General features: G+C 35.1%; 1 protein-coding gene across 4 annotated transcripts in view; it reads left to right on the top strand.

The window, feature by feature from the left end:
- The first annotated feature begins 2870 nt into the window (after positions 1-2870).
- LOC131425117 (ras-GEF domain-containing family member 1B-like) overlaps positions 2871-22129 on the top strand; it is an 80032-nt gene continuing 60773 nt past the window's right edge. Inside the window, exons 1-2 of one of the 4 annotated variants that reach the window (XR_009228943.1) lie at positions 2871-4585; positions 8927-8971. Coding sequence is in view for 2 of the 4 variants with exons in the window: in XM_058586717.1 (XP_058442700.1) it covers positions 3365-4585; positions 8927-8971 (1266 nt within the window). In the remaining 2 variants the exon portion in view is untranslated. Of the gene's footprint in view, positions 4586-8926; positions 8972-15239; positions 16569-22129 lie in introns of those variants that run through there. The other 3 variants (XM_058586717.1, XM_058586718.1, XM_058586719.1) reach the window with 3 other exon arrangements.

Here is a 22129-nt window from a genome sequence, read left to right as displayed (position 1 = left end):
AAAGGTATAATTATCATATTTGTTGTAGCAAACGAACCAACTTCGGCTATTCCGTTTATCTGAATCCGGTTTCGAAAGAATTGGAAATAGTGATTAAAAACTGCAAAAAGGATCTCACTCACTTTTCTTGGAGATGGCCAAATCGATTTTTGAAAAACAAAAAGGATTGTCGATAAACTAGCTACCAATTGGAGTAGTTTCGAGGCCAGATTAACACATTTTACCCTATAATTCTGGAACCGGAAGTCGGATCCTGATAAAATTTGGGAGTTTTATTTGGGACTATGAGACCTGGGGTGGAATCATGTAAGGTGATTATCACCAAGTGATTATCACTTTTGAAAATTTTGAATCATGTAAGCTGATAATCACCAAGTTCTGTCACCATTGCTGAAAGGCTAACATCACTATCAAATGTTGGCATTACGTAAGGTGATAGTCACCACGATTTAATCACCTTCATGTCAAAATGGAGGTGATAGCAATTTAGTTATCATTTTTAGTAGTGATTTCATTTTTTAAAAAGTGGGTTTATAAATTATTGTCCGTTAGGTGAATTTTAAGCCACTGATATAAACATAACCTACCAAAATTGGTCGGAGATAATAATTTTTTAATAAAATTCGTACTGATTTTGTGTCAAAATTAAATACCAAAGTGAAAAGTAACTTAGTTTGTATTGTTTAAAGAATTCATAGAATGAACGGTAGTATTTATCAATAAAATCAGTTCATTTATGTTGTAATTTTTATTTGAGGGAATATCATTGGGGTATTCGTAGAGTCAAAGATAAATTGCTTTCTGGAAAAGTGATAAGTTTATGAATGTAGACATCTCCTGTTGCACATAACGTAACAACATAAAAAATCTTTGCTAACATTTTCAGTAGAATTAGATGGTCTTGACTTAGTGAGCGACATATCAGTCTCGTTCAATTGAACGAGTAAAAAAGATTAAACTGCGTTCTTAATTTTCTTCTTGTGAGTTGAACTAAATAAGGCAATATTTTTGAACAATTAGTTGCTGCTAATCATAGTGGATATTCGTAGTACCGGTGGGTAAAATTTCCAAAATGGAACTAGCATTCGAAAGCTCTGTGAAATGCCATAATCGTAAAGTGAATGAAAACTATACACAAAATTATTTAACGGATCTTTCTCATTCGAGAGGAATGCCATCCGTTGTGAAACATCAAGAAGATCTAACAATTCGTGTCATTTCAAAGCTAGCAAATTTATCCCAAAGAACTGACTGTGACATTGATTTCCATTGAAAAATAAAAATCGGCACTAAATTAAACCACCAAGTGAATTTTTTATTTGTTTGTGCGCAGTTTGCCATACTCGCGAGGCAATTTTTTTCAACGTTACTCTTCGATCCATACAATTCATCATTGATAAACATGACTCGAATTAATGAAAAGGATTGAAAACTACAGGAATAAAAAATTAGATTTTAAAATATTATATGGGTATACGCCACATTCATATTTTACTCCTGAAAAATTGACGTTTCTTGACGGTGATAAATTGAGTGAAGTTGGCTCAATCACCGGTGATGGTGATAGTAAAAGTGATCACCTTCGGTGATTCTAAACATTCTGGTTATCACCAGGAGGTGATAGTCACTTATCACATCACATGATTCCAAGATTGTTAAAATCGATCTCGCCATCTCTGAGAAAAGTGAGGAAGTGATTTGAAATAGGTTTTTTTTAACTAATCACCCTGTAATTCCAGAACCGGAAGATGGATTCAAATAAAGTTCAGGAACTTTATATGGGGCAGTTATGCCTTTAATTTGAATCTAAGTTTGTGAGAATTGATTCAGCCGTCTTTGAGAAAAGTTAGTGCACTAATTTTCATTTTTTTGCACTTATTATCCTGTTATTTCGGAACCGGAAGTCGGATTCGAATAAAATTCAGGAACTTTGTATGGAATTTATAAGACCTTTCATTCGAATCTAAATCGGTTCAGTCATCTCCGAGAAAAGTGAGTGTAACATACATACACACACACCCATACTCACATACATACAGACATTTTGCGTACTCGACGAACTGAGTCGAATGGTATATGACATTCGACCCTCCGGGCCTCGGTTTTCATAGTGATTGCATAATCTTTTTATATGAAAAAGGTAAAACAATTATGTCGTTTTCGTTTGAGAAAACTGAAACTGACCCAGGGTAGTTTCATCAAACAAACACGAAACTGTGTTGGGTTCGCACTTAGCAACGGGGGTTCAAGCAAACCTGATATAAAAAGCAGGTTCGAAACTGACTTGATTTTCAGTTCAACAACGTTGAAACTAGGTTCGAAACTGACTTCAAACAAACGGATTGACAGCAGTTAGGGTGGAAACTGGGTTAGGTTTAGCATCAAACGAAAACGACATTAGTCATTAGTAGTCGAATAGTATGGTAAATTGAATCAATAGCAAACTAGGGAACCATAAGACCTTTCATTCAATCCAAGTATGTGTGAATTGGTTCCGCCATCTCCGAGAAACGACTACGTCTATCTTCGAAAACAAAAAAAAATGTATTTTTTGGTATGTGATGTGTTTGGCGAAAACTAACGTTTGCATGAAAGATCCAATTTTAGGTTGTTTCATAACTGAAACGTTTGCCTAACGATGCGACAAAAGCGAATTATTAATAATATTTGGCAACTGTTAAAATGAGTCCCCTCATATAAGAAACATTGACAATTTCTGTCAAATGTTAGAACATCTCGCAATTGTTCCAGAGCGCCTGCGTGCGCTTTCCATCCCCCACATAGACTGTAAATTACTCCATTGCTCTTGGAGTCCTTTCCCATCGAGGACACGACATGCATACAATTTTAGGTATTGTGTTTCTATACTCACTTGAAGATAGGATACGAAGCATTGCCGGCTAATACACAGTATTGCCATTGACCGCTCAGCCACACCTAAAGTGAATGAGAGTTTTTTATGAGAAAGTCATGTAGAATAAAGCTCTACGAGATGTACCGTTCTGGGGTTTGTTTTGGTGTAAGCCACCCACAAAATCTTCCCGTTCCCTACGTTTATTTTACCCTCCCTTTTCTTTTAAATCGGCCCGTCTGCGACTGTATGGCAAACAAGAATATATCGGAAAATTCTCCAACTAATTTTCGATGCGAAAACCAGTCATATATACACAGTGCAAGTTCTTAAGCAAATGTTTATGATCATTCATGACAGTATTTGTAGTTGAAAGTTAAATTTCTGTCGAATTTCGGTTGAAATCAATTCAGATTTCCAGGTTTTAAAGTTTATACCATAGAGTGACCATCATTCTGAGTGTTGTGATAAGCTTTATGATAATCGTATAAATCGACAAGATGTGAAATTCCTATGTTGAGAAGCTTCATCGTACGTTGTGTGGTTAAGGAAGATACCAAATATTTCCCCAAAAAAGATTTGTTTAGTAAAATGCCGCAACATGGCGAGAAGAAAGTGTGTTCGGAGGAGGGAGCGCCCCGTATCAAACCAGCGCTTCCAGCCAAGCCGATCAATATTCCTCCCCCAAACCACCATCACATTATCATAGCCGGATCCGTTGGTACAAGTACTATGAATTTTGGGTCGAATAGTAAGGTGAAGCAAATTCGTAAGAACTTCACTGCAGCAAAATCACTCGATGGAGACTCGTTTGAACCTAACATCAGTAAACGTCAACCGATTTTGCATGCGGTTTGCAATTCTGTCCCCGGTGACCAGCTGAGAGAGGGAAATAACGGATGCACAAACATTAGCGATGGGGTGTCATCAAATCCTCAAACATTATCGCTTTCACCAAGGAAAACTGATCTAATAAAAAAGTTCACCGACAAGAAGCCAACCCCTTCGTCACCTAATCTTGGCTGTGCCAACGATTGCTGTGGAATTATCTTAAACTCAAGTAATCAAAAGCAAAATTTACAACAACCAAAACATGGTCCTAATCATGCTCCCAACAGCATCGGGACACTGAACTCTACCTTTGAAATGAATTACAAAGATGATAGTAAACCACCGAAATGCAAACGATGGGAAGAAAATCGTATCAAAACTTCGAGCGATAGTGTAGACAGCTCACTTTCCTCCAGTTCCGGAGGCTTTAGAGATCCAGACTTTATAGCACGGCAAACAATGGCCTTTGAGCTGTACAAAACTCGTGAAACAAGTAGTAGTAGTAGTTGCATAACAAAACCGCCACAACACATTCAAAGCATGTCGCAATATCAGAAATCAACGAAACAATTGGAACAAATGCTAGCACAACGATTAGAAAAAAGTTTAGCACTGGGAAAGAATATTTCGCCAGCTCCTACCGGAATACCTCCGATGCATCCAAACCCTGCCACACATTTGCGAGCCCGAAGCATCGATACCGGAATAGGAAGTTCAAATTTTACTATCTCGAATAGCAGTGCAAGTGGATGTTTTCTTGGATCAAGCACTATTCCTAAACAAATTCAACTAAAACTGCAGGAGGAAATGAAAATGCAATGCAAAAATATTAAAGATAAATTTTTCATCGAGAGAAGACATCCTCAGGAACACTACAAACCAGCATACAGAGAGTCTGGAGTGGTACGTATATTTTTAAGTTACTTTGTTTTAGTATATGGAATACGATCTATCAACGGTATCGCGAATTTTATGAATTTGCATTACATGGCATGGACACGTACACGTTAACAAAACTCTTCCTAATCTGAACAGCATGAATGTTAGTGATGTAAAGAGTAACCTAACATTTCTTCAAGTAGAAGTTACAAATGACGACTGTTGACTGCTCGGCCACCACCACCTCATTGTCGATTTCCATTTTCGAGTAACTTAGATAGCCGTGTATTGTTTTAACTGGCACAACACTACGGTTCAACTGTCCCGGTGGTATAAATCCACCAAATAGGTAAGCCTTGTGGCATTCGGCGTAATTGTTTCAACCTAGAATTGATTCACTGCTTTCCTGTTCCATGTCGTAAAAGGCATTAAAACGCTCACAGCTCCCTGTCACAGTAAGATTTACTAATTGAAGGCATATTTGTCGCTTAAGCGGTCTACACCGAGCTATAACGTCATATTCTTCATACTTTATGAATTCCAGTGCTACTAAAGCCATTACTAGTAAATTCATTGCTATTTATTTGCTCTCAAGCAATGCTTAGTTGTTTATAGTGTTAGTTCATCACGCTGCTTAGCGTAACAGGTGGCAACTAAAATTTTGGAATTTCTTTCTCAAGCTGACAAAAAAGACAAACATACTTTTAGATGATCTGATTTATTGAAATTAAAGATACATTGTTCATTGTTGAAAATATTAGAGGGTTGTATTCAAGACACGACCGAGCACAATAAAATTACAAATGAAACGTTTCTTCATAATAAATACAAAAATAAACATGGTAATGATGATGATACACTAAACTTCACTACACTTCAAAGTTACTTGAAAGCTCAATTCTAGATACAAATAACCTAAAGATTTAAACCTGAACAAATGAAACTATTTTATTTTATGATGATAATTTTCGAGAAACGTACAAACTTATTAATTTGATTTGATTTATATCGTTTATTTACCCCCAGCTTTAACCTAATAATGGTCGTTTACTGGGTGGACTTTTTAATTTTATAAACAGTTAATCGATCCAAGAGAATGTTGTACCAGTAATCTCAGTAATGGTGTAATTTTATTAATCCTTCAAAATCGTCGATAATCTTCGGAAAGTGTCGGTAAATAATATGGCAACAATACGAGGAAGAAAACATGTGAAACAGTCCGCATTAAATATTTAGTTATTTACATTGATTTTCGCTTTGGCATATTAGGAATGGATACGCAACAAAATTCCGAAATTTTGTTCATATCGTAACTTGATGTTATTAACACATGAATGAACATTGTCATAGTTACAACGCGTGTAGCCATCAGACGCTTATTGCTTTGAAGCAAATAATAATTGAACTGAAACTGGCGGTTAACCAAATTCTACGAGGGTTTTTATTCAAACGATACATGTAAAATCGCAAGTAAACCTACCTTGAGTTTATCTTTGATACTATATGATATTGCATCTAATTGTACTGTATATGTGGGCCTGTGGAACTCATTTATACTACTAAACCGAGGAGACCGCTTTTAAATAAGTTTCAGAATTTAATTTTGAATCTTTTGAAGCGTTTAATTTCTGGTGGGACAACAACTTGTTCAGTCACACTGTCACGTTTTGTTCGTATGGGAATGGATATTTAAGTATGCAAACCAATCTGTTGACAAATTAAAACATTTTTTATCTTACAATATTGAAAATTTGGAATAATTTAAATTAGGAAAATCCATTAACAAATCATCGAGGTCGAGCGCTGCAAATTAGATACGAGAAATCTATCGCCGATAATTCTAAATTGGCCTGATAGTTACCAGAGAACCGAAATAAATAAAATAAATAAAATAATAAAAATAAAATACTCAATTCAAACCAATTTTTCAATGGTATGCAATTGAAATATTCAAATGACGTTGGCTTATAAGTTTAAGTTAAATGTTTCCAAATCGATTGTTTGTTGAGATATATAAATCCATCAACAAATGACTGAGTTATAAGGGTTCAAAATTATGACAGAAAAATGTTACGCGATTAGTTTTGCATGTTTTAAATTGACACTCAGCCTAGGGAAGCGAAGTGTAAGGCATTTTTAATGGCAAAATCGACCAAAAATTTGCTAAATACGTGGGATATTTCAAAAGAATCGGTAACCACGCTGATTCGGTTCTTCAATAGCTGTATGATATATAAGACACTCAAGCGAACACGATGTTGAGCAGACAACAGGAAATTTCACCAACAAATAATGCAAAAGCGACAATCCAGCAAGTGAACGCATATACAATCCAGTCATCAGCTCACTGGACAAGCTACTTGTTTCATTCACAGTCAAACATCAACTAGGCAAAGAAATATTGTGCAGCCTATATTTATAGATTTCTCTTCATGCTACGCATAACGATACGGTGTTTTTTATGCATGACGCAAAGCCTCCTATGCCGAACAAGAAGTTGGCGTCGTTTTGTACAACAGGGATTGGTGGATGAAAACATAGGTCTATTCCAACCATTTTTTCAATAGTATACTATTGAAATACTGAAACGACGTCGTCATACATGTTTAAGTTAAAAGTTTCCGAATCGATTGGTTGTTAAAAATTGAAACTTTTAATTGACACCCGGCCCCATACAGTGAAGAGTAAGGCATTTTTAATGCCAAAAAATTAGTGAACATTTGAAAACGGTCCGTAATCGGATGTTCGGCGAAGCTTCCGTTTGATGTCGGAACAGGAGCGTTGTTCGGCCTTTGTTGTCAACTTTGCGAATGCATCTCTTGATTCTACCAATTAACTGTTAGCAATTCGTGGCTCTCCAGTTATTTTTGTACACCAAGGAGCTCAAAACCCCGAAGAAATCTTCGATTAGGCGACACTGAGGTAGATTCATCGGGTTGTGGTTTTTGGGTACAAATGGGATCGAATGGGTATTCAGGAACGATTGTGTTTTTATGGCGCAATGCGATGACGCTTTATCCGGCCAAAACAGGTATTGTTCATAAGCATGATGTTTTTGAAAAAACGGGATCAAAACTTTCTACAAACACTCGTTCTGGTACACATCTTGATTGATTGCCAACCCAGATGGCTTGAACCATGGCTTAGAAATGCCTTTCTCGGAAATGACAATGTACAGCATCACTTTCTGTTCAAACTAATAGTTTATGTTCGGATGTACAGTAGAACTATCCGTTGAATAGTATCGATCGTTTGCGTCTTCGAAAGAGGGAAGTAACTTTCGTCGTCCAAAACAAAACTTTTTCCGGAAAACTTTTTAATCAACCAGCGGCATTGGGAATAATTTTGGCTGGTCTTCCACTACTTTCCTTACGAGCAATTGTTGGGCATCTTAAGATTTTGTAAACTGTCGAAGCCGCAACATTTTTGCTTTTAAAATGTTGTACCGTATACTATTCGCCGAGATTTTTGTGCAGTTCGTAGAACTGTACAATGCGCCCGTGAAATACTTCTTGTTTCGACGGCATTTTGAGCAAAACTGAGCAAGCATGAACAAAACAGATAATACTAGCAGAAAGAGGAAAAAGAGTGCTAACACATACACACTCTTAGTTCTGTCTGAGCTCGTTTGTTGTTGAGCATACAGGCCTCGAAAAAATTCTAAAATTTTAGTTTCCACCCGTTAGTATGATATTCGACATAATCTTTTATTTCTTTCTTGAACACTGACGATTACGGTTCGTGTGTTGGATCCGCAAAGCAAATCGCTTTTGGTAAGGTTTGTTGAGATGGCTTCGATATTCACTCAAGTATGCGAGATTCAAATGCAAGATGATGTAACTATTGTATGTTCAAACCCTCATAAGATGGATGATGCAGATGAGATTCCTTCCGCCGTTGAAAATTTGGATGCTGAATGCGTGTCAGTCATCAACTGTCTCGGACAACACTGTTTCAAAGTGCACATAATCGCTTCCGAAAATGCAGAATGGTGTCGCTTTATAAAATCTCTAAATCCTTTAGGGGGTTGAAGGTTTTACTGGATGTACATTTTGAGACTTTCAGACAGTTCAGCATCTTTCCGGGGATCCAGAATGATTTGTTTCGTTTTGTTTTGTGCTATTTTCCCACCTCACTTACAACACAGTTCATTTTCATGATCCTTTTATATTACAGTTCCCATCAGGAAAATGATGAGAAGACATGGCAAGACTCAAATCTCCAGATAATTAGGGGAACACCCGAGCCAATTTGAGCTGATTTATGTGCAAAATTTCATCTTCAACCTACAAGAAACTACATGATTTTGACCCCACAAGATAGAAGCCCTCCTTAATAAGTACATTTTGATGTTTTATATTTCAGAAAAATTCTAATTCATTGGATAACAAACAAGGTGTAAACAGCAAAGTAAGTAAAAGTATAATTTGTTGTGCATTTTACTCCGTGTCGTTTGTAGTGCAGTAATGAACCAAGCCGAAATATTTAAATCTTAAATCGTTACTCTTTCATTACATAACCAAGTACCAAATAGCGATATCTGTTAGATTTATTGTTAAAACAATAAGCCATTACTCCCTCCCTAACACCCATAACACGAATTTTGAACAATTTTCATGACCCATTTTTTTTAATAACCTTTTTCGACAATAATTTGTTTGTTGTTCTGTTTTGTTCTGTCATGAAATTTAAAATTAGTTTACTTGAACCTTTGTTAATATAATTTCATTAAGGATTTTAATGATGTTGGCACACCGGTCGTTATAATGACAATGTACAGTGGTTCGAAAGCGCAATTTCACTCTTTTATTTGATAACTCATAGAATCGTGGTTTTTGAGGTACAGTATCTTCAGCAAAGTTGCTCAGAATGATAGACGCCATCTTTTGGTAAATTTTATTTATGTGATTAATCCCCCTAAAAGTGAGATAAAAATTTTATTTTAGCTCACTTTTAGGGGAATTAATCACATAAATAAAAATTATCAAAAGATGGCGTCTATCATTCTGAACAACTTTGCTGAAGATGCTGTACCTCAAAAACCACGATCCTATGAGTTATCAATTAAGAGCGTGAAATTGCGCTTTTGAACCACTGTGCAATGGTCGAAATATCTGTACGTCGATGGTGTTAATTCAACAGCGAATGCAGTTTCAATCCACCTCTTGGCGTATTGATGCCTTTCTCATAAATGTGGTTATCAGATTACTCGCGGAGAATTTGCAATTGACTCTTGAAACACAAAACTTGTTCAACAATTGATATATTATGTTAATTCATTGAACCACACAATAATTGAACGAAAATCAATCGCAATTTACGATTATATAATTTCCGTCGATATTCAGTATTGAAAACAAAAGTGATCACTGATAATTGACGCCAAGTCAATGATATAAGAATGAAACATATTTTTATATTTTTGCCTTTCACGTATAGAAAGGTTATGCAATCACTGTAAAAACCGAGTTTTGAACCGAGGACCGGAGGGCCGAGGATCATATACCATTCGACTCAATTCGTCGAGTACGCAAAATGTCTGTGTGTGTGTGTGTGTGTGTGTGTGTGTGTGTGTGTGTGTGTGTGAATTCCTGAATTTCATCCGAATCCGTCTTCCGGTTCCGGAGTTATAGGGTAAAGCGTGTTACATATAGTGTTACATAGTGTGAAGGTGTACATTCACTTAAACCGGCGAAACAAAAAACGTAAAAAAAATTCAAAATTTCTAAACTGGTCTCAAAACTACACAAATCGATTGTAATTATCAGAAGGCAACTAAACAAATCAATTCGGCTATCCTGAAACTTCTGGTACCGGACAAGGCAACTCTAATGAAAATTTTGGATCCTTTCCGTCCAGAAAAAAAACTAAGATTCCTAACAAAAATAACACGATTTCGTTATTTATATGATTCCGAATCTTGTCGCTTTCGATTTTTTAACTTTCTAGAAAATATTTACTCGCTGAAATATTTCTTTAATTTTCACGTTTTCGATTCAGTGGCTGTAAACTTCGGTCGAGGTTCAATTGTTGTTCTTTTTAACAAGCATATCATAGGTCTTCTTTCATAGACTGATAATGTAGAATATTATTTCGATCCATAAGGTTCCAAAGTGATTTGCTCAGTTGGCGGTAGTGCTTAAGGATGTTTTGTGAACACTGAATGAAGTAGGTTCGATCAATTCAACAGCATGTTTGGGCCTGAAAGTGATGATTTCGGAATGCCTTAATTCATAACTCGTACATAGCGGACTATAAACAACGGATTAAAAAGAAGCAAAAAGCAGATAAAAATATTAAAACCAGTTCCTTGTTTTTCTCATCAATGAAAGGCAATTTCTCTCATAACTGCAAAAACCGGCAGTTTGTGCAGCGCAGAGTACTAAACTACACGTTGTGTTTTTCTATACGGTTCTCTTTATTCCTGTTCGTTGGCTAAACGCTTAAATGCGCATTCGATATTACGCCAGAGGTCCAAAAGAAATGGAGAAAACCTGATATTGAATGGGCAACTAAATTTTAAGTTTATTTTGACGCGTGAAAGTGATAGTTTTCTCCTTGAGTCACGTAATTAATTATCTTGCACAAATCGAACAGCAGAAAAATTGAAAACGCTACCTTCTTGGAAACAACACGGTTTATGAAAAACTGTGACATAGCCTCTAATATCGTATAGCTGTGATTGCGACTAAAGAAGTACTAATAATACCACCCATAAACACTTTCACTGCAAATAAAGCTTAAGAAAAAGTTCTTTTCAATTCCGAAGTTGCGATGAGTAGTAAACACTAACGATCTTAATAGTCATTTTTTTAAATTAAACTGAGTGGGAAGACATGGGTATTGGATGAAGATCTATGCACGCAGCGACAGAATCAAAGGGGAAGAATTCATAGAGATGAATATGGATCAAATTAGAAAAGGTATCACTATGTGTCATGCTGAAGCAACTCATTTCATCGGTGTAAATCATAATACTACTAGAGTTATATTATTCAAATGGGTATAAAATACTGTACTCCTCGATAGATGAAGAGTTGAAGAGATTAGTAAATCCGACTATTTCATCAACGCTACGAAATTCTCGATAATATCAATAACGATGCTGACATCATACACCACAACAGAGCGGAAGAGACGTCGTGTAATTTACAACATTTGAAGAACTGAAGACTGATTAATCATTTTATGGACCGACAATCAATGATCTCGTGAATTGTTGAGTGAATGATTTTTGTTAAAAAACTTTATACGCGTTTTACCCAAATAGAGGAGCTGTACCAATAGTCATCTGATTAGTAGAGTCGCAATCATATTTTCCCGATTACTTGACTTTCCTTGAATCAATTGAGATGAAATCGGATGCAATATCTTTGTTTCGGTTCTAAGACGCAATACTGCAAAAAAAAAAAAATTGTTCGAAAATTGTACAATAACATAATGCTGTTATAGCGACGAAAACTCGAACTTATGGTTTTTGTATATGAAATGACTACTGGAGTTGAGATGAACCGTTACTTTATATCAACCAAGTACAAAATATCGGATTATCGATTCCAGATTAACCGGTTGATGATCGGCTTTGAAATATACAATTAAGCGAAAATGAAAACTTGTTTTCAACCACCTTTTGCCTCCATAGCCTCTTGATTTTATCTGGATCCGACTTCTGTTTCCTGAGATACAGGGTAATATGTGCAAATTGATGAAAAAATGTGCGCTTTTTCTCGGAGAAAGTCAAGTCCATTTTTACAAACTGGAATTCAAATAAAAAGTCCTAAAATTATTTAAAAATATCTCGAAATTTATCCCGATCTTCCGGTTCTGGAAAAAAGCGCGACAAGTGAAAACTTTTCAATTTTTTGAGTATTTTTTCACAACTCAATTCTTCTAGTTTGCAGATACTGTTAGTTTGAAGATATAGAAACTTACTTCGGAACCACTATTCCCGGGTTTCCGTTTCCGGAAGCACCGAAAATTGTGAAGAACAATTCTAAAGATGGAACTCACTTTGATTTCTCAGCGATGGTTGAACCGATTTTCACAAACTTTGATATAAAATAAATAGGTCTTTTTGTTCATTCGCCACGGGTGCAAAGTTTTTTTTGAAGGCAAATCAAGTTTTGCCCCGGGCATAACATTTTCTAGGTTATCCTGTTAACCTTAAACCTTCACTAACTAACTGACTACATTCCTCAGGGCCGCCGAGAGAAAATTCGAGCCCGTGGGGGACTGCAATATTACGGGTCGCTAAATATGAGAATTATAAAACATTGTGAGCATGGCAGTATCATCTAAACAAGAGATTTTTAAATACATTATTTTAACAAAATAATTTGCATGCAAAGTTTGTTTCGATTTTGGATTGTTTTGTTTTTTGTTACGAAGAATGCAATAACAATTTTGAATCTTCGCATTTCCGGGCCTCCTGGAAAAAAAACCATTTCTTCCCGTGATCCATATCCCAGTTGATCCTTCGGTTTCTAGTAGTAACTAGTATCGTAATAACAATTCTTCCCTTCTTAATTAGATCTGCATACGGAGACTGTCTGACGTCATTTGTGTAAGAAAAAACCTGTTTTAATCCACCTAGTGGTGTAATGATGCCTTTCTCATGTACATATAATATTGTGGTATTCTATTCAAAATTTTTCTCTTCGATTTTTGAAAGAAACCAAGAGATTGTTTATGCATAACATGTTTGTTGCATCCGAAAATATTTTAAGTGACGGTGTACAATATTGAACACACTTTATCCTATAACTCCGGAACCGAAAGTCTGATTCGGATGAAATTCAGGAATTCCGTATGGGAGACCTTTCATTCGAATTTTAGTTTGTGGAAATCGGTCAAACCATCGCTAAGAAAAGTGAGTGAGATCCATTTTGGTATATATGACCACTATTTCCGGAACTTCCGGAACCGGATACCGGGAACCAGGATAGCTGGAATCGGTTTGTTTAGTTGCCTACTGATAATGACTATAGATTTGTGCAGTTTTGAGATCAGTTTAGAAATTTTTTTACGTTTTTTGTTTCGCCGGTTTAAGTGTCAGTGTACAATATTGAACACACTTTAGCTTATAACTCCGGAACCGGAAGTCGGATCCGGATGAAATTCAGGAATTCCGTATGGGACTGGAAGACCTTTCATTTGAATCTAAGTTTGTCAGAATTGGTTCAGCCATCTCCGATTAAACCTAGTAAGATTATTTGACACACACACACACACACACACACACACACACACACACACACACACACACACACACACACACACACACACACACACACACACACACACAGACATTGCACAGCTCGATGAACTGAGTGGAATGGTATATGACACTTGGCCCTCCGGGCCAATTTTCACTAGTCGGTTTTTCAAGTGATTGCATAACCTTTCTATATGAGAAAGGCAAAAATGAACGATTTTGTTTGGCAATCCATAATTTCGTTTGCTACAAAGAATTTATGAGTCATGCAAATAAAAATGAAATAATTTCTGGTAAACTTTCGAAAAGCACATCAGCAAATGACGGTTTCTCTTTGTTTGTTTTCTTCTTCAAGTTCAAGTACCTACTGACAGTTTGTTTTCATATTTAGTAGTTGGTGAAAGAGGTGAAAATAAACCAAACGAATCGGTTACTTGTTGATACGGTGTTTCTAAATGTCACCGATAATTTAATAAATATACTTACTGTGTATACTTTCTAAGATATGAGGTACAAACCCCGAAATATGATGATACAAAGGTACAAACGAATCACTCTCACGAAGATTCTTGCAGCCATTTTGTTCGAACCTTTTTGATTATATGCTTGACACTAAGTATTGCCGCAGTTGTCAGGGAATATTAGGATTATTGAAAAAAAACATATGAACAACAACACAGCGACACTTCAAACTGACATGTTATGGCATTGTTCCACTTTAGTCTTATGTTCGAAGCGTTCGATATCAACATGTTTGCATTTAAGTTCAAAATGTTATGATATTTGATTGAGTCATATGACGACACACTTTATTTTTATGCGTTAATATTTTGAAGCACAAATGAAGTGTACTTGAATTGTTAGTGAGTCTACGACATGAAATGTATTTATAGAAACACATTTTAAAAAAGTGTCGATTTTTAGCAGTGTAGAGAAGATGAGGACATAAGAAATTATATGTCTCACGCGACAGAATCTGTTGCAATTCATATGCTTTTGCTCCCGGTCGTCTTATGTAGTTCAACTTTGGGAAACGAAATATCCCAAAATTGTCATATTGAGAACTATTAGCGCAGTTATCGAATAAATTATTTCTAACGCAATCTTAACGTGAACAATATTTTGTTAAAACGAATTCTACATTTGCACGAGATGTAAGTATTTTTTCATAAAAAAGCGATTTCATTTGTCAGGATTATATTTCCGCCGATCTTTAAACATTAAAGCTTTATTCTCAGTGCAAGCAAACGAAACTGCCAAACTGCTCATATTTCACCCAAATACAGGTAAACAACCGGTTTTCTTACGGCAAGTCAGACTAGCAACTCGAATGGTACGAAAACTCTCCCAAATCTCTAAAGAGAGAGTGCATATCGCATTGTAAATTCGGTCACTCACTGTTACTAAAGCTTGAGAGTTCATTTTTAGCTCACCTCGCTCGCCGAGTCACTCCATTCCAGTGTAGCATTCAGAAGTATATCTTCAGTGATTGTGAATGGATGTGAAATGTAGTGCTGCGTGTGACTTGTTCTTTCGTATGTTGGTGGGATTGAAATAAGTCAACCTTGAAAGCTTCTGTCGTTTGCCGTTTGTGATTGCATCTCATTCATTGATGTATTAGAGATTGGAGAGATAGAAGAATAACATGATGCAAACAAATTTTACTGAATTCATGTGCAATAAAGTGTTAATGCAAATTTTGTTCGAATGCACATGAGTGATTCGTATCGTCCATGAAATTTCTATGAGAATATTCTCTACTGGAGCAGAAACCGCGAGTAAAAGTGTAGATGTGTTAGTGATCGTCGTATTTAAGAAAAAAATGCATTTTACCTTCAAATAGTAATGTTCAATGTTTTTTTCGGAAACAACCAACGCCGAAAGCAGAGTGTGATAAAACACCGTCTGAAATTTCTGAATGGAGTACGCAGCAGCTAGTCTCAATAAACTGAGTTAAAAATATTTTAGCTCGAAGAATAACAGCAAACTAGGACAACTTAGATGATGTCATAATTTTGCTCCGAGCTTCGTTTGGATACTACGTGTTTCGTATGGATTATCGTGCAAAAAGTATTGTGTATAATCGTCATCAATTCTCTCAATAAAATTTGTTTGGTTATTGAAATAAGTAAGTTATGTTAACAACGCCGAAGTGAAGATCAGAAAAAAAGCAAGCCAATAGTGTTTTATAAACCATCTTTGGAAATTTTGTGTATTAGTGTACGTTTACACTTTCCACTTTGATACGCTGTTTCGCTATTGGTGTTATGCTTTGACTATATTTTTTCTATACAAAAGCACTTAAAGCTTTATCTGTATTGGATGTAAACAAATCGAATGTTGTGTGTATCTATAAAACGTGTTAAATGCAGTTTATACCCTTATCGTTGAATTGTGTTAGAGTGACTAATGCGAATAAAGAATAAGAGTTCAATTTAGTGTAAAAACAAAATAAAGTCTGAAAAAATTATGCCTTGTGAGATAGCTTTCTGCAGTCATTGGAACCAAACCCACCAACAAATTCGCCATAACGTATTGTAAAATGATTGGCAGTTCAAACCCTACATATTGTGTCGTCACTAACATTGTGCTTATTTTGTTACTTCTGCAACTACCTTAAAAACTAAAAAATGAAAATGGAAATACAGTCACTTGTCAATGTTCAATTCGTCTTATTCCGGCATTCGATTGGCTGAACTGAAGCATTAGTAGTTGTGGCATATAAAATTGCGCCTGTGACCTAGTCTGTAATAATCACAGAGCATCATAAAGATTGTTTGTTAATATTATCAAGTAAGTGTACTCATGTTATGGTCAAAAAATTATTCTCTTAATAAATACCTTTCGAAACACGGGTACTTCTATTTGCATCTACATCAAGAAACTAATAATTAATAATGAAAATGACAGAGAAAGATCAAATTGTCCTTTGATTTTTGCTAAAAGTAAAAATCCAATAAGAACAACTTGGTATGAAAAACCCATTTAAGTATATTTGAATGTAAAAACCAGATAAAACCATTCAGAGCCGGATATGGATTTTGCAATGCAAGAATCGATAAAAACATCTTTTTGCAAGAACTGGAAAAATTTTTAAGTCAAAAACCGGACAAAATCTTAATCTTCAAAAACAAATGGTTTTACTCGGTTTTTACATACAAAGTTTTCACTGACTGCCGCGGTGGAACGCAACATAGCTTTTTAAGTAACAAACAAGCAAACCAAGTCTTTGTTTTGGAAGAACCGGTTAAGGTTTTGTCCGTTTTTTGCATTGAAAATTTTTTAGTCCGGTTCTTGCAAACGAGATTGTTTATAAACAATTCTTACATTGCAAAATCCGTTTCTAAACTAAGTTGTACTTTTTTAACTGTCCGTACTCAACAACCCGTAACTCCCAAACCGGAAGACGCAAATGAATAAAATTCAATAACAGTATATGCATTGGACCTGAATAACTTTCAATTGAATGTAATTTAATCTCATTTGGGCAAAACGGTCCGAGAAACAAATTTGAATTCGATTTTGACCTCTTCTGGGCGCTACTTCCGGAATAACAAATACGACCACACTCAAATACCCGTAACGTCGAAACCATAATTCGGATTCGGATAAAAATCAATAGCAACCTATGGGCAGAGCAAACATTAAATATAAGTTTGTTAAATATGTTCTGTTTTGTCGGTGTAAATTAAGTTTTCATTTTTGTTACACATATATTTCCAAATTTCGTCGAGTTGTAACGATTAGTCAAGTATAACTAGACGTTATTTGATTCATTACTATTCCTAGTTTTTTGAGTTTTTATCCGTTATTTGATTCATTAATATTCATTCCCAGAGCAAGAATTATTGATAGAAATATTTTACTTCGATATATCAATATTTCATTTTTAAATCTTTTTTAAACACGACATATAAAATTACCAACTAAATCGGGTCTCTTTTTGTATAAGTAGACAACTTCTACATAAAACGGAAATTATTTCTACGATGAAGTTGGGTTTTAATTTGATTTTTTGACATATTAAAGTCAAAAGATTACAAAATTGATTATCTTGACGCATGATTTTCGATTGACTTTGCATAATTTGTTCCATTGTTTCTCAAAAAATAATTATCGTGTTCGTAATTTGCAATGCTATTTACTTTATTGATCATGGTATTATAGTGATCCACAAAAGTGAGCTTGGAGTCTAAGACTGCGCCTAATCTCGTAAAATATTGCATTTTTCTACATGTTGGTTTCCTAGATGTATGTCTATAGAAAGTTTCATTTTTCCTACTAAATGTTTTCGAATTGCATTTTTTTACATTAAGCTTGAGTACACTCTTGCTGTACCCAATGTGGAATAGATTGATTTCGTTCTGGAATATTGCGGCGTCGTTGATGTTTCTAATTTTCATGAAGAGATTCATGTCGTCATGCACTTTTAGATATTAGAGTATGAAGGAAATGTTGTTTACGTGTAGACGTTCACTCTGTCAGCTTGGAGCGATCTCAATCTTCAGTTCAGCAACGCCATCGCACGGCGTCTCATTCAACATGTCATGTCAATTGTATGGGTGCGCAGCCCTGCTATTTTGGCGCGTAAGAATTTGACATTTCTCTCCCCTACTTCTATGTATGAGATTCGATGCGGACTCACCTGAGGGCGACATGCTCGCAAAAAAGGATGTTGCCAATTATTTGTTCGGGAAATGTGAGAGCTGGATATCTTGTTAATATGATGTCTTTGAGACGTTTTAATATTATAATCATTCGTCTCTCTGGTTAGAGAAACTTCTTGGTCCTTTTTATGTATTGTTTATTGCAATACGAGTTAAATTTAAATTGTTAAGATTTAAAGTGCGTGTTCAGTCAAAAGTGGTGACTTTTTAGCTCTGTTATATAAATGATTTGGTTATTACCATTGAGGCATCATTTGCTTACGCAATTATGTGATTTCTTGTAGGGACAATTGTAATCCCGTCTGTGTAACTCATTGGCTTCAAAATCGTATTCAGAATTTTATTCCGAATCCTTTGAAGCGTTTTTCTCCTGGTGAAACAACAATTTGACTAACTTGGTAGTGCATAAAGCATGGACAATCTAAAAGTTTCTAACATTTAATATATTTATTACACTTTGCCTGGATTCCTCCAATGTGATCCTTGAAAGTAAGTTTTTTGTCATACGTTAAACCTAACTATTTTACTTGATCAGACCATGTCAATTCCAAGACGTTCAATTTGATAACGTGATTATTGTTTAGATCAAGAAAAGACTTGTATTGTCACAGAATAGAGATTTCTGACAACCAACGGGTAAATTTGGAAGGTCAGAAGTGAAAATATTTTACAAGATTGTAGCTACACCCGAACCTTGAGGAACGCCTGCTTGTGCGGGTAACAATTCTGATAGCGTACCTTAAAAGTACGATTAGTTAAATAATTTTTCGTCATTTTATAGAAAAGAAACTGGAGATATCAAATAAATAAAAAAACTGGAAATCGGACATGTTTGCTATTCAACTTCTGTTCAAAACTCTGTCGAATGCTTTTTTCGTGTCTAGAAGAGCAACTCCAGTGGATAACCCAGAAGATTTATTTGCTTTTACCATGTTCGTTACTCTAACAAGTTGATGAGTAGTTGAATGTTCATGATGAAATCAAAACTGCTCTGGGAAAAAAATGGAACTCTCTTCCTTGATAGCAGGAATTGGTTTCTGAGGTTTCTTAAGAACCTTAGAAAGTTTCCAGAATAGTTTGAAATATGGTTTAATTTGTTTAACTTTACGAAACTTTCATTTCGCAAAAGAGTGATGTGCGAAAGACTGTTCAACACCGACTGAACTTCTTGATCCGAGGTAGGCTAAGTGAGAAGCGATGGTCTTACCGATCACCATGAAACAAATAAACCAAGAGATCCTAATGTAACAGAGCTATCAGTGACAACAAAAGCGCCGTCTGGTGAATAATTGGTGCGTAAATGCTCCAAAAATGCATGTATAATGTTACCTTCGCATTTCACACAACCACAGTATATATTGAAAAAATAAACCTTTTTTAACCCACCTAGTGGTGTAATGATGCTTCTCTCATATTACATATGTTTTCAAAAACTTCACTAGAAGATTCTGTCAAGATTTGTTTTTTTTTTAAATTTGAATAAAATTAAAAACTTTCTTTGATATAAACTACCATCACCTTTTCAATTTGTAAACAGTTCTTTCCAGTTAATATAGATTTGAATGTGGCAACCCTGCACGCTATACGAAATTGAACAAAGCACGCTGTGTGCTAGGTGGGTGCGTTTTTTCTTCTTCTGTATGACAGTTTGAAAGCTGTGATACCCATTACCCTATAATTTCGGAACCGGAACTCGGATCTGGATGAAATTGCACAGTATCTTTTAAGATACTGAGAGCTTAATCATGATTTGTGTAAATCTGCCAACTAGATGAATTGACAAGTAAATTTTATTAGAATGTACACCATGTTTCGCCATCGCTTGTGAAAAAATACTCATTAAAATTTTTACTAATCGCGCTGTAATACCGGAACCGTAAGTCGGATCTAGAACAACATTTCGGGGGCATCTTAAATAATTTCAAGACCTTTCATTTGCATCTTAGTTTCTAAAAATCGGTTAAGAAATTTCTGAGAAAATTGAGTGCGCATTTTCTCATATATTTTCGAAATAAAATTCAATAGCGATCTACGGGACCATAATACATTTCGTTTGAATCAAAGTTTGTGAAAATCGGTCACACCATCTCTGAGAAAAGCTTTTTTTTATTTTTTTGGTGCGTATCACGCTGTAATTCCGGAACCGGAAGTCGGATCGGCCAATTTATGGGACCGTAAGACCTTTCATTAGCGGCCCTTACACGAGCATTAAAAATGTCATTACTGAATTATTAATGAACGTGTAATGGTGCAGTAATGACGAGATTTCAAACAAATTTGAAATACATCATTACTTAGTTACATTAAAACTGACATTTTTAATGCTCGTGTAAGGGCCGCTATTTGAATCTGAGTTTGTGAAAATCGGTCACGCCATCTCTAAGAAAATCGATTGACATTTTTTGTCACATACACACACACACACACATATATATATATATATATATATATATATATATATATATATATATATATATATATATATATATATATATATATATATATATATATATATATATATATATATATATATATATATATATATATATATATATATATATATATATATATATATATATATATATATATATATATATATATATATATATATATATATATATATATACACATACACACAGACATTTGCTCAGTTCGTCGAACTGAGTCGAATGGAATATGATATTCGGCCATCCGGGCCTCGGTTGAAAAGTCGGTTTTCGCAGTGATTGTATAGCCTTTCTATATGATAAAGGCAAAATAGTACACTAGAAGCGCTGTCAGTGTCTCTGTACAATGGAAAATCTAGGTTTGCTTCAATGATGATTCCTTATTGTATCGATGAATTGTAAAATATTTCACATGAGAGTACATGAAACAATTTATGAATTATCAGGTTTAAATTCGATTGACAAATAAAACTAATTTAGACTGAGCAAAATCTGGAAGTAAAATGATTTAAGTATGTGTGCTTGATATTCAGGATTTGCACATCAAGAAGAATGTTGACTTTTCAAATTATCAAAAATTTTTGATTGTATAATAATACTGAAGATATGGAATTCAGAGCTTATGCATCACAGAAAATTTAACCAAATCCTCAAATTCACTCCAAGAGTTTCGCAGACCCTACTTAGCTGATTAGAGACGTGCAAATGTTATGTTATTATATTTCGCGTTTCTCATAGAAAGTTATATCATTTAAAAAATCGGCTAGTGAAAATTGTGTCGTTCGCCATTCGACTCAGTTCATCGAGCTGAGGCCTGTTTGTGTATGTGTCAAATAATCTCACTAGGTTTTCTCGGAGATGGCTGAACCGAGTTTGACAATCTTAGGTTCAAATGAAAGGTCTTGTCGTCCCATACGGGATTCCTGAATTTCTTCCGACTTCCGGTTCTGGTACTATAGAGTAAAGTGACCAATTTTCACAAACTTTAAATAGGAATCAAGGAGTATAAGGAAAAGTAATTCTTGAATTCCATGTGGATCCGACTTCCGATTCCGAGATTATAGGGTAAAGTGTGTTAAAAATTTTATACCGTAAAACGTAAAAAAATCTAAACTGGCATCAAACCTACTCCCATCTGTGGCCATTATCAATAGGTGGCCTAACAAACCGATTGCGGCTATTCTTTCAAGAATGGAAAAAAAATTTGTTTGAAGAATACATTTTTTTTACTCCAGTAAAA

This window comes from Malaya genurostris, chromosome 1, assembly GCF_030247185.1.
Source record: "Malaya genurostris strain Urasoe2022 chromosome 1, Malgen_1.1, whole genome shotgun sequence".
In the NCBI taxonomy this organism is placed as follows: domain Eukaryota; kingdom Metazoa; phylum Arthropoda; class Insecta; order Diptera; family Culicidae; genus Malaya; species Malaya genurostris.
This window is presented reverse-complemented; position numbering and strand designations above follow the sequence as displayed.